This window comes from Pygocentrus nattereri, chromosome 3 (genome assembly GCF_015220715.1).
Source record: "Pygocentrus nattereri isolate fPygNat1 chromosome 3, fPygNat1.pri, whole genome shotgun sequence".
NCBI lineage: Eukaryota > Metazoa > Chordata > Actinopteri > Characiformes > Serrasalmidae > Pygocentrus > Pygocentrus nattereri.
In genome coordinates this window covers 49,669,979-49,685,508 of record NC_051213.1, presented here as the reverse complement: position 1 = coordinate 49,685,508, position 15,530 = coordinate 49,669,979, and the positions used below count along the sequence as shown (strand labels likewise).

At 42.4% G+C, this 15,530-nt stretch overlaps 1 protein-coding gene across 1 annotated transcript; it reads left to right on the top strand.

Moving 5' to 3' along the window:
- The first annotated feature begins 10,398 nt into the window (after positions 1-10,398).
- Positions 10,399-14,917, top strand: twist1b (twist family bHLH transcription factor 1b). The gene is made up of 2 exons (XM_017682495.2): positions 10,399-11,079; positions 13,888-14,917. The coding sequence occupies exon 1, from the start codon at positions 10,512-10,514 to the stop codon at positions 11,040-11,042; it is 531 nt and encodes a 176-aa protein (XP_017537984.1). The 5' UTR covers positions 10,399-10,511; the 3' UTR covers positions 11,043-11,079; positions 13,888-14,917.
- The last annotated feature ends 613 nt before the right edge of the window (positions 14,918-15,530 follow it).

Here is a 15,530-nt window from a genome sequence, read left to right as displayed (position 1 = left end):
CACACCCCGCCTCGCCTCCAGGCTTTTACTCTACTGCTCTGTTTTAAAACATTTGGTTATGAAAAGGTACAAATACCAACTTTTCACCTGGAGGAACTGATTTGAGGTTCACAATCTGACCTTAAACCCACTGTAGGACCTCTGAGGGAACATTTAAACTGTTTGTACCTTGATGAACGAGAAATGCACCTGAACAGAACCTTCATTTCTAACAGAAAGTCAGAGACCATGACTCGAGATTTTGGAGGCGTGTCTGCAGATTCTTTGAGGAGCTGAAAGTGAGTCTCCTGAAAAGAGTGGGAGCTGGAATGAAGGTGAAGAGTTGCACACCGACACTCAGACAGCTGAGATCAGATTTAGTTGTTCTTTAAATTTCTGTTAAATGTTTTCTGATGCTGAAAAATGAATAGCTTGTGCTTACCAGTCATTTTGAGTGTAAATGAAAATAAATTAATGTCTATTATGTTTGCACAGCACTGCACAAAGCACAAGCACAAAAAAGAGTAAAGAAGCATGTCTTGACTGATTGATTACATTTAAGTGGGGAAAACATGCACGCTTCATTTTTGGCCGATCCATCGCCTTAAAGCTGACAAAGTCAGAGGATTCAGATGACCGTTGTTCGGTCTCTCTCTCACTCTCTCTCTCTCTCTCTCTCCCAGCTGCAGGCTCAGTGTTAGGAGTATTTGTGGGTGGACACCGTGGCTGAAGTTCAGCAGGAGAATCCGTCCTGCGCTTGTTGTTTTTGGCCTGGGACGAGCGGCCCCTCCCCTGCCTGTCACACCCCCTTCCCCAGTCCCGCATTCATCTGCACACAGCTGCAGCACTTTTAGTGACCCCAACTGACAACACACGCATACGCACACACACTTGCATACATGCTGGGAGTCTAGTGCTATATAATTAAAGGGCCCATATCCTACATTTTCCTTGTATTTTATTTTTTCTCTGGCGTCCATTCATGGCTTTGTGTAGGTATGTATCCGAAGCTGTGACCATTCATTCCTACGTGATCATTTTCCAGCCTCTCTTTATCCTTTTGAGTCAACTAGGCCGTTTGTGTTACCTTTAGGATTGTTGTATGTAAACGAGCTCTGCTCTGATTGGCTGTGGCTCATTTAAAAGGCAGCTCAGGCAGAATAGTATAATAGTATGTTAATCTAAACATTGCATATTAACCCTCTGTGTGTTGGGATCTTTGTGATGATCCAGCTCAGAAATCCAGTTCAAACCCTTCCTGAATCTGCAGATTCCATTCCATCTCATCACGAGATCATACGACACTCACATCCGGAATTATGAGCCTGTGAAGAGGGGCTGAGAAGCACATCATCTGCCTCTCATCGTGTGGAGCTGGTGGGTCTGTGTGGCCGTCTACATTCTGTAAGTCCGAGTTGACTCTGGAGTCTCTGTTGTGAGAGTCCGAGTCAAGTCTCTGAGGTGAGAGTGCAAGTCGAGTCTCTGAGGTGAGAGTCCAGAGTTATGAGCCTATGAAGAGGGGCTGAGATACACGTCATCTGCCTCTCATCGTGTGGAGCTGGTGGGTCTGCGTGGCCGTCTACATTCTGTAAGTCCGAGTTGACTCTGGAGTCTCTGTTGTGAGAGTCCGAGTCGAGTCTCTGAGGTGAGAGTGCAAGTCGAGTCTCTGAGGTAAAAGTCTGAGTTGAGTCTCGAGTCTCCGAGGTTCGAGTCCAGAGTTATGACCCTATGAAGAGGGGCTGAGATACACATCATCTGCCACTCACCGTGTGGAGCAGTTGGATTCGGGTGTCCGTCTACATTCTGTGTGAAACTGACCGACGGACACTCAGGAGATCTCTAAGGACTGACCGTCACGCCGGAAACCCTTCATTCTTCATTCAGTCCACATCGGAGACTCGTGTGAAACGGCGTCAGAGAGTTTCCAGCTGCTGAAGCTGCTGCAGCGGGTTTGGAAAGTAGGGCTGAAGATAACGCAGCGTTTAGATATGAAACACATGAGGATCCTGTTCTATGAAGAACCTTTAGAGGAGAGTTTAAGAAGAGATGGACAAATGGAGAGAATGACCTCAGAACCTCACGCTTGCCAGTCCTCCTCTTGGAGATTCCTACAGATTATACTTCTTGTACTTCTTGTACTAATGTATTATTAGTTTGATGCAGCAAAGAAAATAGTATAAAAGCACACACAGCCTTTGGCAATATACGATTAGACATAAATAAATATTAACAAGCTTAATTAATCAGTGGCAATCAGACTACAGAGCTGGCTAGCCTAATAATAATAATAATAATATAATAATAATAAATTACATTTATATAACGCCTTTCACAAACTCAAGGTCGCTTATAATAATTAAATAATAAAAAATAATAAAATATTATTAGAATAGATTATAATAATCTAATCCCTTAAAAGAGATGGTTCTTCAAGAGTTCTGAGCCATTTCACGCCAAACTTCTCTGCATCTCACACACTGAATTATGCAGAAATTTACAGTTAAATTCTATTTTAACGACAATTAAGTGGTATTGATATTTATCGCTGCTGCCAGAACAAAACCTTGTATCTCTATTTTTCAATTTTTGACACAATTTTAAAAAATGCCTGTTACCCTCACCATTTCATGATGAATGGACCAAAAGCAAGGGCCTAAAATGACTTGGAAAGACGTCTGGTTCCATTGACTTCCATTAAAATCACCACTCTAGCCTTTCCTTCGTGTGGACCACTTTGAGAGAACTTCAGCTCTACTGATAAAACACCTTCCTTTCTTGATGACATTAGTAAGATAAAACAAGGCCTGATGAGCCAAATGAAGCCGTGCCACCTTAAACATTTCTGTTCTCGAACCAGAAAGGTCTGAGGCGTCTTTATTTCCAGTTCAGTCCAACTCACTCAACTAATCCACAGCATTGTCCGCTCTTCCTCTTTTGCCAGACAGTCTTTATCAGTACAGATATAAGGTCTGTACTGCGGCTGGTCAGTGACGTCACATCCCTGAAGATAAGTGGCTCAGTCTAGACCTCGTGAGTGTGGTCCATTAGAGCCCTGAGACCACCCTTGATTTATTTAGTTTCCAACCAAAATGGACTTTATGTACAATTTAACAACTAAATGCAGGGTGTCCCAAAAAATTTACAAAATTTCGCAATCTAAGAACAGCCAATTACAAAAACAGGCAATGGGTTCAGTTCAGTACCACTAGTCATGATTTCAGCACTCTAGTCATGAGTTCAGTACACTAGTCATGAGTTCAGTACACTAGTCATGGGTTCAGTACATTAGTCATGGGTTCAGTACTCTAGTCATGAGTTCAGTACACTGGTCATGAGTTCAGTACACTAGTCATGGGTTCAGTACTCTAGTCATGAGTTCAGTACACTAGTCATGAGTTCAGTACTCTAGTCATGAGTTCAGTACACTAGCCATGGGTTCAGTACACTAGTCATGAGTTCAGTACACTAGTCATGGGTTCAGTACATTAGTCATGGGTTCAGTACTCTAGTCATGAGTTCAGTACACTGGTCATGAGTTCAGTACACTGGTCATGGGTTCAGTACTCTAGTCATGAGTTCAGTACACTAGTCATGAGTTCAGTACACTAGTCATACGTTCAGTACACTAGTCATGGTTTCAGTACTCTAGTCATGAGTTCAGTACACTAGTCATGGGTTCAGTACACTAGTCATGAGTTCAGTACACTAGTCATGGGTTCAGTACTCTAGTCATGAGTTCAGTACACTAGTCATGGGTTCAGTACTCTAGTCATGAGTTCAGTACACTAGTCATGGGTTCAGTACACTAGTCATGAGTTCAGTACACTAGTCATGATTTCAGTACTCTAGTCATGAGTTCAGTACACTAGTCATGGGTTCAGTACACTAGTCATGAGTTCAGTACACTCGTCATGGGTTCAGTACACTAGGTATGGGTTCAGTACACTAGTCATGAGTTCAGTACACTAGGTATGGGTTCAGTACACTAGTCATGAGTTCAGTACACTCGTCATGGGTTCAGTACTCTAGTCATGAGTTCAGTACACTAGTCATGAGTTCAGTACACTAGTCATGGGTTCAGTACTCTAATCATGAGTTCAGTACACTAGTCATGAGTTCAGTACACTAGTCATGATTTCAGTACACTAGTCATGGGTTCAGTACTCTAGTCATGAGTTCAGTACACTAGTCATGATTTCAGTACACTAGTCATAAGTTCAGCACACCAGTCATGATTTCAGTACTCTAGTCATGAGTTCAGTACACTAGTCATGGGTTCAGTACACTAGTCATGAGTTCAGTACACTAGTCATGGGTTCAGTACACTAGTCATGAGTTCAGTACACTAGTCATGGGTTCAGTACTCTAGTCATGAGTTCAGTACACTAGTCATGGGTTCAGTACTCTAGTCATGAGTTCAGTACACTAGTCATGGGTTCAGTACACTAGTCATGAGTTCAGTACACTAGTCTTGGGTTCAGTACACTAGTCACAGGTTCAGTACACTAGTCATGGGTTCAGTACTCTAGTCATGAGTTCAGTACACTAGTCATGGGTTCAGTACTCTAGTCATGAGTTCAGTACACTAGTCATGGGTTCAGTACTCTAGTCATGAGTTCAGTACACTAGTCATGGGTTCAGTACACTAGTCATGAGTTCAGTACACTAGTCATGGGTTCAGTACACTAGTCATGGGTTCAGTACACTAGTCATGAGTTCAGTACTCTAGTCATGGGTTCAGTACACTAGTCATGGGTTCAGTACACTAGTCATGGGTTCAGTACCAGTCATGGGTCTTTGCACCACTTTCAGTGAAATATAAGGTTTAAATGATTTTCACATAATTACATTTTGTTTTTGTTTACATTTTGCACAGCATCCCAACTTTTTTGGAAATGGGGTTGTACCTTCTGTCTTTCTGTCTTAAGTGCATTAGTGCATCACCATTGGCTGGGAATTCAACAGCCAATGTCTCCACACAAAAACAAAACTCTTTTCTTTTACTAAATTTTTTCTTTAATATTTGTTCTGAGACAACATAAAATGGTAAAGCAATGGAAGTGCTATTAAATAATGAGCCACAATTTTCTGTTTATTGGAATTTGTTCCATTGAGATACTAAAACCCACTGTTTAATTAGCGCGACTTGGTTGTTGTTCTTCATATATGAGGCTTTGTGGATGTCAGATTCGTCGTAGGTTCATTCTCAGTGCTGTACAGATTTCAGATAATCACTCACAGCTTCATTAATCATCCAAAAAGTCTTCATCTCTCCAGCTTCCAACCGTTTGACACTTCTTCATCGTAGAATCATGTTAAAGACGTATCTTCAAAGAATTTGGTTTTATATGAATGAAATGAGCACAAACTTTTGAGTGTTAGGGTATCAGCCACAGAGAACACAAGCAAATGCGTCATTTCAGTAACCCAAACCCATTCGGTGGTGTTGAGGTCTGGACTCTGGGGCGGTCAGTCCATCGTCCAGCTTCTTTGTTTGAGGTGTCCGTCTCCTTTTCTCAGTGAGGTTCTTCTTGATCAGCTACACGTCCTTTCAGACCCACAGCGCTGAGTGGTCTTCTCACAGTGGAAGGATGGACAGAAACACCTTTGGGTGTTTTCAGATCTGAAGCAGCGTGATCTTCTCCTCTCTCTCAGAGATCAAAGCTTCAAGCGCTGTTTATCTGATGGGGGCAGTTTTGGGGTCGACCAGCTCTTCCAGGTGATTGTTAGGAGCATCATTTTCTCTGTAGACTTCATTTTGTATTTAATCGTCCTAGAAGTACGTCCTGAACAATAACTTGTACTTAATAGTGGTTTTGACTGGTTTTGAATAATGAAGGGTGGTCTCTGACTTTTGCACAGGAAACTGATGACAGCAGCATCTGGACAGAAGCCACCTATCCAGCCTATAAGATGATGTCGGGAGGGTTTTTGGAAAAGGAAGTGTTCTTACAGTAATGGAATGTCATCTTGTTGAGCTTCTGCCTTTCCCTGGAGGTAGCAGTTGATTAGCCTTACTCTCCAAGAGTTTGTTTGAACAGCTCACAAATTGGTGGTCTTGGTGCTGGGTGGGGTTTGGACGGTCCTGTGAGGGAATAATGTGATTATCAGTGGACCGAAATGCACAGTCCCAGAAATCTACCGAAATGCCCTGTTATTTTTCCATTCAATATGTGAGCTGCTGAGCAGAGAAGCAATTCTTTCCACAGCTCAGCTGATACATAATAAAGCAAGTCCTGGAGCCCTCATTGATAGGCTCTGGCTCCAGCCTTGCAGTAGATCTGGCTGCTCAGTGGAGCTGAGGGAGCGGCTGTGAAATATTTGGCTCCTGAACTTCTCCTGACTCTTGAGTCACTGAATGAATCATCATCGCAACCTTAGCTGGAGTCAAAAACCTCTTGTTCATGTGGACGGGGAAAGCGATCTGGTGTGATGTGAACTGTTTAGCATATAGATTTTATCCACAGAGCCTGTAAATCTGCACACGTATGATCTTTATGAATGAAGTGCTTAAACAACTACGGTCCCCCCGACTCATGTTGGGTGGGACGAAACTTTCTGCACTTTAATGAAGATAAAACAGAGATTAGGTTGTTTGGGAATAGCAAAGGCACATATTAGATGCCTATCTAGACCTGAGAGCCCAAAAATCTAGAGAACTAGTGAGTAAGCTTGGTGTTGTAATGGACTCTGCTCTCAGTTTTAGCAGTCAAATTAGTCAGCGTTGTATCAGCTGATGACAAGGTTAGAGATGTTTTCACTAAAGCAGACCTGCAGGATTGATCACTGTAATGGTCTCCCAACTGGAATCCCCAATAAAGACAAGTCAACAGCTTCAGCTGATTCAGAATGCAGCTGCCAGAGTTCTTGTGTTGTGGTCCACCATCATCACCTTGTGAGGCTATGAGCAGGAAAGGGTTCCCCTTCAAGTAATGTCACACATACGTCCAAGTAAGTTCAGGTAAGGGGTCACAACCCAAACGTCAAGAAAAGCCATTTTGTCCTTTCAACAAAAAAATCCAACCACCTTGAGAGTCACAAGCAGACTTACTTGGCTCTGTTTTAAGCTTCAGCTCAGGTACGGTCCGTTTTCTCGCATCTCTGGCGGGAAATGTTTCCACAAATAGAACAGCTTCTTGTAAAACGTCTCTCAAAGTTAGATTTTTTTCATGAGGCTGAAGTCGCTTCTCATTCGCCAGCTTCCTGGTCGAAAGTTGTAACGAACAGCGACTTCAGCTTTGTGACTTTTTAGTGTTTGTCAGTTTCTCGTTGCAGGTTAAACGTATCAGGAAACATCAAGGGTGAATTTTTATATCAACTCCAGAGTTTAAGACCATTTATTGTTAAACTGTGTTGAACAATCAGCAGAGCTTTATTTTACTGTAAAGAAGGATGATAGATAGATAGATAGATAGATAGATAGATAGATAGATAGATAGATAGATAGATAGATAGATAGATAGATAGATAGATAGACAGACAGACAGACAGACAGACAGACAGACAGATAGATAGATAGATAGATAGATAGATAGATAGATAGATAGATAGATAGATAGACAGACAGACAGACAGACAGACAGATAGATAGATAGATAGGTACAGAGATAGACAGACAGATAGACAGATAGACAAATAGATAGATAGATAGATAGATAGATAGATAGATAGATAGATAGATAGATAGATAGATAGATAGATAGATGGACGGACGGATGGACGGACGGACAGATAGATAGATAGATTTTAAGGTGTTATTACTGCTCTACAATGGCTTAATGGCACAAGCCTTCTAAAAAAATGTAAATCTGTTGTTGTTAATCATGTTTTGAGCCCTCTACGCGTTATTATGGTATTTGGTAAAAAAAAAAAGTGTGATAAAATAGACTAAACATATAGTAAACAGTAGAGTAAACATAAAGAAATGTTCAAAATATTCAAGAAATGATTTTTAAAGGGTACACTTCACTTCACAATACATGTGTGTGAATGAGAGGGAGGCAGGTGGAAAGGTGAAGATGCAAGGAGTAGAGGTCGTAAAGGTGGATGACTTCAAATATCTTGGGTCAACCATCCACAGCAAACGACAGTGTAGAAAAGAGGTGAAGAAGAGGGTGCAGGCAGGATGGAGTGGGTGGAGACGGGTGTCAGGGCTGATGTGTGTCAGAAGGATAGCAGCAAGAGTGAAAGGGAAGTTCTACAAGACAGCAGTGCGTCCTGCTATGATGGACGGTTTGGAGACTGTGGCTCTGTCTAAAAGACAGGAGGCTGAGCTGGAGGTGGCGGAGATGAAGATGCTGAGATTTTCGTTGGGAGTGACCAGGATGGACAAGATTAGAAATGAGCAGATCAGAGGGACGGTGAAGGTGGAGCAGTTTGGAGATAAAGCCAGAGAGGCCAGGTTGAGATGGTTTGGACATGTGTTGAGGAGGAATAGTGGATATATTGGTCAAAGAATGTTGGAGATGGAGCTGCCGGGTAGAAGGAGAAGAGGTAGACCTCAGAGAAGGTTTATGGATGTAGTGAAGGTGGACATGGAGATGGTTGGTGTGAAAGTAGAGGAGGCAGTGGATAGGGCGAGATGGAGGCAGATGATCCGCTGTGGCAACCCCTAAAGGGAGCAGCCGAAAGAAGAAGATTATATTATTATATATATTACAATACTCAATGAAAATATTCAGCCTCCTCACCAGATTAAAATTCAGGCCATTTGAAATTGAAATGAACTATTTTCCTATGTTTGTCTGAATATTATAATGAAGTATGCAGTGAAATAGTCTGAGCTCCATTAAAACTAATGTTACCACGTATATCGAGGCTAAATTGTAGAGGCAAAACAAAAATTATGAGGACAGTAATCTTTTTAAACAGTATCTAAACCTAAATGTTGGGAATTCTTCACAGCAACATTTGTATTTTAACAATTTTCCATTATTTAATTATCACATAAAGTACATTAAACATCTAAAAATAACGATTTCTCACATATTTTTGTGAATCCAACTTTTTCCAGATTGCAAAATGACAGAAATACACATTTTCAGGCCAACGTGATGTGACAGGCCACGGAAAAGAGATTCAACATGCCTTCCAGAAAGTCATATGACAAAGTAAAACACCGCTATTGGTTTCCTTGGGGACCCTCGAGGCAACACTGATCCATCTATACACATAGAGTTAATATCTACTGTCCTACACCAGCACCAGAAAGGTGCTGTATAAATAACTTGCCTTAGCGTGAGCCGAGACTGATGGAGACTCTTCATCAGTCTATACAGAAGAAGAAAAGAATGATGGGGGGAAATCGTGACCCCTAGTGGAGAAACTATTCACTTCATAGACTTTAATCTTGTTACAGCATCTTTAGATTGGACTCATCTAGGAATACATTTAGTTAGAGCTCATAAATGTATAAGAACACAGATTAGGATTAAGAGAGAGTATATTCCATATTTTTCTCCCTCGGTTTGGAATCTTCTCCAGCTCTGTTCGTCTCTGTGGACAGTGATTCTATCATTTTTTCAAACTTTTGAACAATGCTGCTACATATTTGGAACAGTGACTCTACAGTTGGACACATTGATTCTACAATATTGTACATTGCTTCAAACTTAATAACAACAGTGATTCTATATTTTTGCACAGTGGTTTTAAACTTTTTACCAGTAATTCTAAACTTTTTAACAGTGAATCTAAACTTTCAAATAGTGAATCTAAACTTTCAAATAGTGAATCTAAACTTTTAAACAGTGAATCCAAACTTTTAAACAGTGATTCTAAACTTTTAAACAGTGATTCTAAACTTTTAAACAGTGAATCTAAACTTTTAAACAGTGATTCTAAACTTTTAAACAGTGAATCTAAACTTTTTAACAGTGAATCTAAACTTTTTAACAGTGATTCTAAACTTTCAAAAGGTGATTCTAAACTTTTTAACAGTGAATCCAAACTTTTAAACAGTGAATCCAAACTTTTTAACAGTGATTCTAAACTTTTAAACAGTGATTCTAAACTTTTAAACAGTGAATCTAAACTTTTAAACAGTGATTCTAAACTTTTTAACAGTGAATCCAAACTTTTAAACAGTGATTCTAAACTTTTTAACAGTGATTCTAAACTTTTAAAGTGATTCTAAACTTTTTAAACAGTGATTCTAAACTTTTTAACAGTGATTCTAAACTTTGTAACAGTGATTCTAAACTTCTGAGCAGTTATTCTGTATTTTTTTAACAGTGATTCTAAACTTTCAAATGAAAGTTTGTGAATGTCAGGGAGGAGTTCTGGGGAAGACTTTAACGCTCCTCCGCCCTTCCTCCTCCTCTCCCTCCTCCTCACTTTCTCAGCCAATCGCCTCGCGCTCCTCAGCCGCTATAAGAGTTCTCCAACTTTTTGGCAGCGGTCAAACAAAGTGAGGGAGTCACGCCTGAGTCTGTGTTTACTTCTCTTTTGAATTCAGTTGCTCGTTTTACTCGTTTTTGTTTGTTTGTTTGTTTGTTTGTTTGTTTTTCTCCTGCGCTTCCTCTGAGCGAGAGATGCCCGAGGAGGACTCGTGCTCTCCCGGAGCCTCTCCACCGGACAGCCTGAGCTTCAGCGACGGAGAGCAGCACGAGCGGCCGGCCAAGCGGAAGAGGAGCGCGAGGAAGAGGCGTTGGAGCCGCACGAGCGGCGAGGAGTCCGACAGCCCGAGCGCGAGGGGCAAGAAGGCGAGCCCGGGAGAAGGAGGAGGAGGAGGAGGAGGAGGAGAAGGAAGCCCTCCGTCCCTCGAGGAGCTGCAGACGCAGCGCGTTATGGCGAACGTGCGCGAGCGCCAGCGCACGCAGTCCCTGAACGAGGCGTTCGCGGCGCTGCGCAAGATCATCCCCACCTTACCGTCCGACAAGCTCAGCAAGATCCAGACCCTCAAACTGGCCGCGCGCTACATCGACTTCCTCTACCAGGTGCTGCAGAGCGACGAGCTGGACTCCAAAGCCGCGAGCTGCAGCTACGTGGCGCACGAGCGCCTCAGCTACGCCTTCTCCGTGTGGAGGATGGAGGGCGCGTGGTCCATGTCCGCCTCGCACTGACGGAGGAGTGAGAGAGAGAGACGGAGGGAGAGGAAGGGTACGGTTCTCATCCTCCCTCTCAGCCTCAAACCGCCTGCTCGAGTTGTCTTTAGTTTTATCTAGAACCACGAAGGAACCGTCGGCTTGCCTGAGCGGTTCCTTGCGTGCTCAGATCGATGGAGGACGTGTTGTAGTTCTGCGTAGCACCAAAAAGAGTTCTTCTGTCGTCACGAGCTTGACGTCCCGCTGACTGCAGAACCCTCTTCTGGTGCTGTTTAGAACCGTGCATGACACTTTCTCCCTCGATCCGACGAACCGTTTGAGCATATAGAAGCCATCGTTCCAAGTGCAAGCGCTGCTTTTACTGAAGAACCCTTGAGGAACCTTCTCTCTAAAGGGAGCAGAAAATTTTAGCGGTATTGTGGTTCGACAGCTCTAGAAATGGGAACCTTTTTAAAACATGGTTCCGTCCAGCACCAAAATGCGTTTTTTGCTAAGATTAAACGCTCTCCACCAAACCCAGGGAACGGTTCCAGAACTAGTGAGTATGAGCCAAGTGAACCCAGTGTGAATAGAGGAGAACCTTCTCAACAGGCACACAGAGATCTAGAACACCAACCAAGGGTTGTTTGTTTCTCGGAAAACCCTGGGTCAGTGCGCTCTGGACTCTGTACTGTTCCAATATGTGAAGGGATAAATCAACAATGAGCTAATGTGAATTGGGAAGAACATCCTAGAACACTGTGAATGGAGGAGAACATTCTAGAAACCCCCCGAAATCACACAAAGGTCCAGAACACCAACCCAATGTCAGAGCTTGTTGGTGTTTCTTGGACATAATTGGGTCAGTATGCTCTCGACTTCATAGTGTTCTAGGTTGCAAACCAATAAACCAAATGAACCAGTGAGAATTGGGAAGAACATTCTAGAACACTGTGACTGGATGAGAAATGTCTAGAACCCTGGAGTTTGTTGGTGTTTGTTGGAAATGTTTTGGTAGGATTTGCTCAGGCCTGTCTACTGTTCCAGAATAAGAACTCTAGTGTATGTATAAATATAACACTCTAGAACAATGTGAACAGAGAAGAACACTCTATGGACTCCAACAACACAGGTACAGAACATCAGCCCAAACGTTTTAACCTTGGAGCTTTTAGGAGAACGTTGGGTCCATGTGCTCTGAATGTATTCTGTTCCAAAAGAAGGCACGATAAACCGGTTGTGAGAATGGAGGGGAACGTTCTAGAACAGTGTAGGAGAACATTCTGAGACCACCTAGAATGTTGGATTGGTGTGTGGTACCTTTGTGTCCCTTTGTGTGTGATCTTTTATTACCAGTGTTTGGAATGTTCTTCTCCAATCACACTGTTCTAGAATGCCCCCCCCCACTCTCATTCAAACTGTTCTAGAATGTTCTCCGTTAACACTGGGTCATTCATGTGTTCTTACCCTGGAACCATTTGAAGCCAATAATAGTAATGGTGTTTGTTTGAGAACGGTGGGTCAGCATGCCATGGCCTTTAGACGGTGACCAGATGTCCAGGCTTTAGGTTCTAGCTTCGCTTTATGCTCGTAAATGATGTGCGCACATGCGGTACGCCTCCTTACGATGAAAGACTAATGGTGCCGTTGAAGGTTCTTCAAAGAAACGTTTTGTAAAAACTGCAAGTCAATGGCAAGAACCAAACAGGAACCTTAACACGGTCACCAGTCAGATCAGCTGTTTCTTATACGGATATCTGGACATGACTGGCTGGACAAAACTGGACTGCCAGGCTTCTTATTTCTACCTCTGCTTCAGAGCAGTAGCCCTCTGTTGCGGTCAGTACGTGAGCATGTTTAAAGGGGATGGGAATTCATCTCCCCGACTTAAAGATAAAACGAAATTTCACTGGTAACTGTGGTCATATTTTATGACCCTTAACGTGTTCCTGACCTCTTCGTTCCGCGTTCTTCGTTCCATAGAATATCTGACCATCTAAAACCATATTTTTTGCACATTTTTTCCACATACTTATATGCCACACTTCAGTGTTCAATGTGTATGTGCTTACCTCAATTACCACTCAATTACTTCAATTACTCAATTACTTCAATTCCGTTTAGTTGTATGGAAAAATCCGGCTGCTCGTGGTTAAAATTTGGAATTCCGGAATTGCTTTCTACACACTTCTGTACATTTTACTGCTCCGTTATTGTTTATTTGATACATTTAACAAACTGGGGGCACAGATCAAACATAAAATGTGGCCTGTGCAAAAATAATGGCACCCTTTGTATTTCATCTTTTTCCCAATTTGTTTTGCACACAGCTGTACAAACCCAGTATATCCGCACCTATAAACCTGCCTTTCGGTTCCACCCGGCGTATTAATTTGTGTTTTACATGTCTGTGCCGTGTTCGTTCGGTGTGCGTTTGCATTACTGTAATTCAGTAAATCTTCACATTCCTATCCAGCACTTTAATCCCACATATCTGGAATAAACATCTAGCCGGCGCTCGAGCTCAAGCGCCCTTTATTCATCTGCAGCGAGGCCTGTTTCGCCTTTCAGCAGAGCCAGATCGAACCACGAACTGTCATTTGACCTGAATTCATGTGAAAGTGAAGGGAAGAACCGAGGAGCTGAAGTTCTGTCCCGTTCTGTTCTTAGACTCCGGAGTAAGAGGAGTGGAGCAGTTCCGGAGCTTAGCCAGCCCAACAGAGTGAAAATAAGCCTAGAACAGAGAAGCAGAAATGATAAAAAACGGAGGACTAAAGCCTCTGGTATCCATGCGGAGAACCGCTCAGATCATAACGCTCACCATTTCATCTCAACACCAGCTGCTCTGACATCGTGCTCACTCTCTTGTCTTCTCTCACTTTAGAGGCGACGGCCGTCTGCGCTGGCAAGGCAGTCATGGACCAAATGCGTGGAGGACAAAAACAAACCGAATGCTGGAGACGTGCGTTCCTGCGCAGTCGCAGGGAAACTTCAGCCGAGAGCTTCATCATCTGAAGACGGGGCTTTACGGAGAGAGAAGGCCGCAGACCGGCTGCTGCGCCCCAGCGCTGGGACTGTGTGAGGGCCTGTGGGAGTGTTCAGGGATGGACTGGACTTTGGGAATACTGGGAGAACTCCTGGTGGGCTGCTCTAGCTGCTGGCTGAGTGGATCCTCACCGCACCCGTCTGATCACGATCCAACTCTAAGCGCCTGAAGACCACCAAGCAAACCACAGAGACGGTCAGGCGCTGCGTGGACGTCTTCAGAGCGAGGAACTGGTAGAACAGCAGCTTGTTTGAACAAGCCTGGCTCGCAAACCAAAGAAGGTTCAGTAGGATGAGAACACTGGGATGAGTGGAAGATTTGGGATTATGGACTGACTGGCTCATTGGGTACTAACCATCTAGCCGAGTTAGTCAGCTGAGCTGGGAAATAGCTGCTTTTCTGGTGATCTTTTGGGTACAGAGCTCAGTTAGTGGAGTGTGGACACTGAAGAAAATCCAGCTGTGGATACCACAATAATAATAATAATAATAATAATAATAAATACAAATCTGTGTAATTGTGATTTAAACAAGCAAACAGTCTTTAAAGCTAGACACACACCTTTGTTTACTATTATTATTATTATTAATACTATCATCGTTATCACTTTTATTATTATGACATCACTGACTCACAGCTACTTCTTCACTCTTAAGTGAAAACGCTCATATTTATTAATTGATGTTACGGTCAAAACATTGGACACCTAACTGGGTTTTTACACCAAATTCAAGTGGTTTTGATCCGGCAGCTTCAGAAAAGTTATGAATTACTCATCAGTAGTATTTGTGTAGTTGTGTAGTATCAGTAGTATTTGTGTAGTATCTGTAGTATTTGTGTAGTTGTGTAGTATTTGTGTAGTTGTTTTAGTATCAGTAGTATTTGTGTAGTTGTGTAGTATTTGTGTAGTTGTGTAGTATCAGTAGTATTTGTGTAGTATCAGTAGTATTTGTGTAGTTGTGTAGTATCAGTAGTATTTGTGTAGTATCAGTAGTATTTGTGTAGTTGTGTAGTATCAGTAGTAGTTGGGTAGTAGTTGTGTAGTATCAGTAGTAGTTGTGTAGTTGTGTAGTATCAGTGGTAGTTGTGTAGTATCAGTAGTATTTGTGTAGTTGTGTAGTATCAGTAGTAGTTGTGTAGTATCAGTAGTATTTGTGTAGTTGTGTAGTATCAGTAGTATTTGTGTAGTATCAGTAGTATTTGTGTAGTTGTGTAGTATCAGTAGTAGTTGGGTAGTAGTTGTGTAGTATCAGTAGTAGTTGTGTAGTAGTGTAGTATCAGTGGTAGTTGTGTAGTATCAGTAGTATTTGTGTAGTTGTGTAGTATCAGTAGTAGTTGTGTAGTATTTGTGTAGTTGTGTAGTTGTGTAGTATTTGTGTAGTTGTGTAGTATCAGTAGTATTTGTGTAGTTGTGTAGTATCAGCAGTATTTGTGTAGTATCAGTAGTAGTTGTGTAGTATCAGTGGTAGTTGTGTAGTATC

Coding starts and splice junctions, on each gene's coding strand:
- twist1b (XM_017682495.2), top strand. CDS start 10,512: ATGCCCGAGGAGGACTCGTGCTCTCCCGGAGCCTCTCCACCGGACAGC.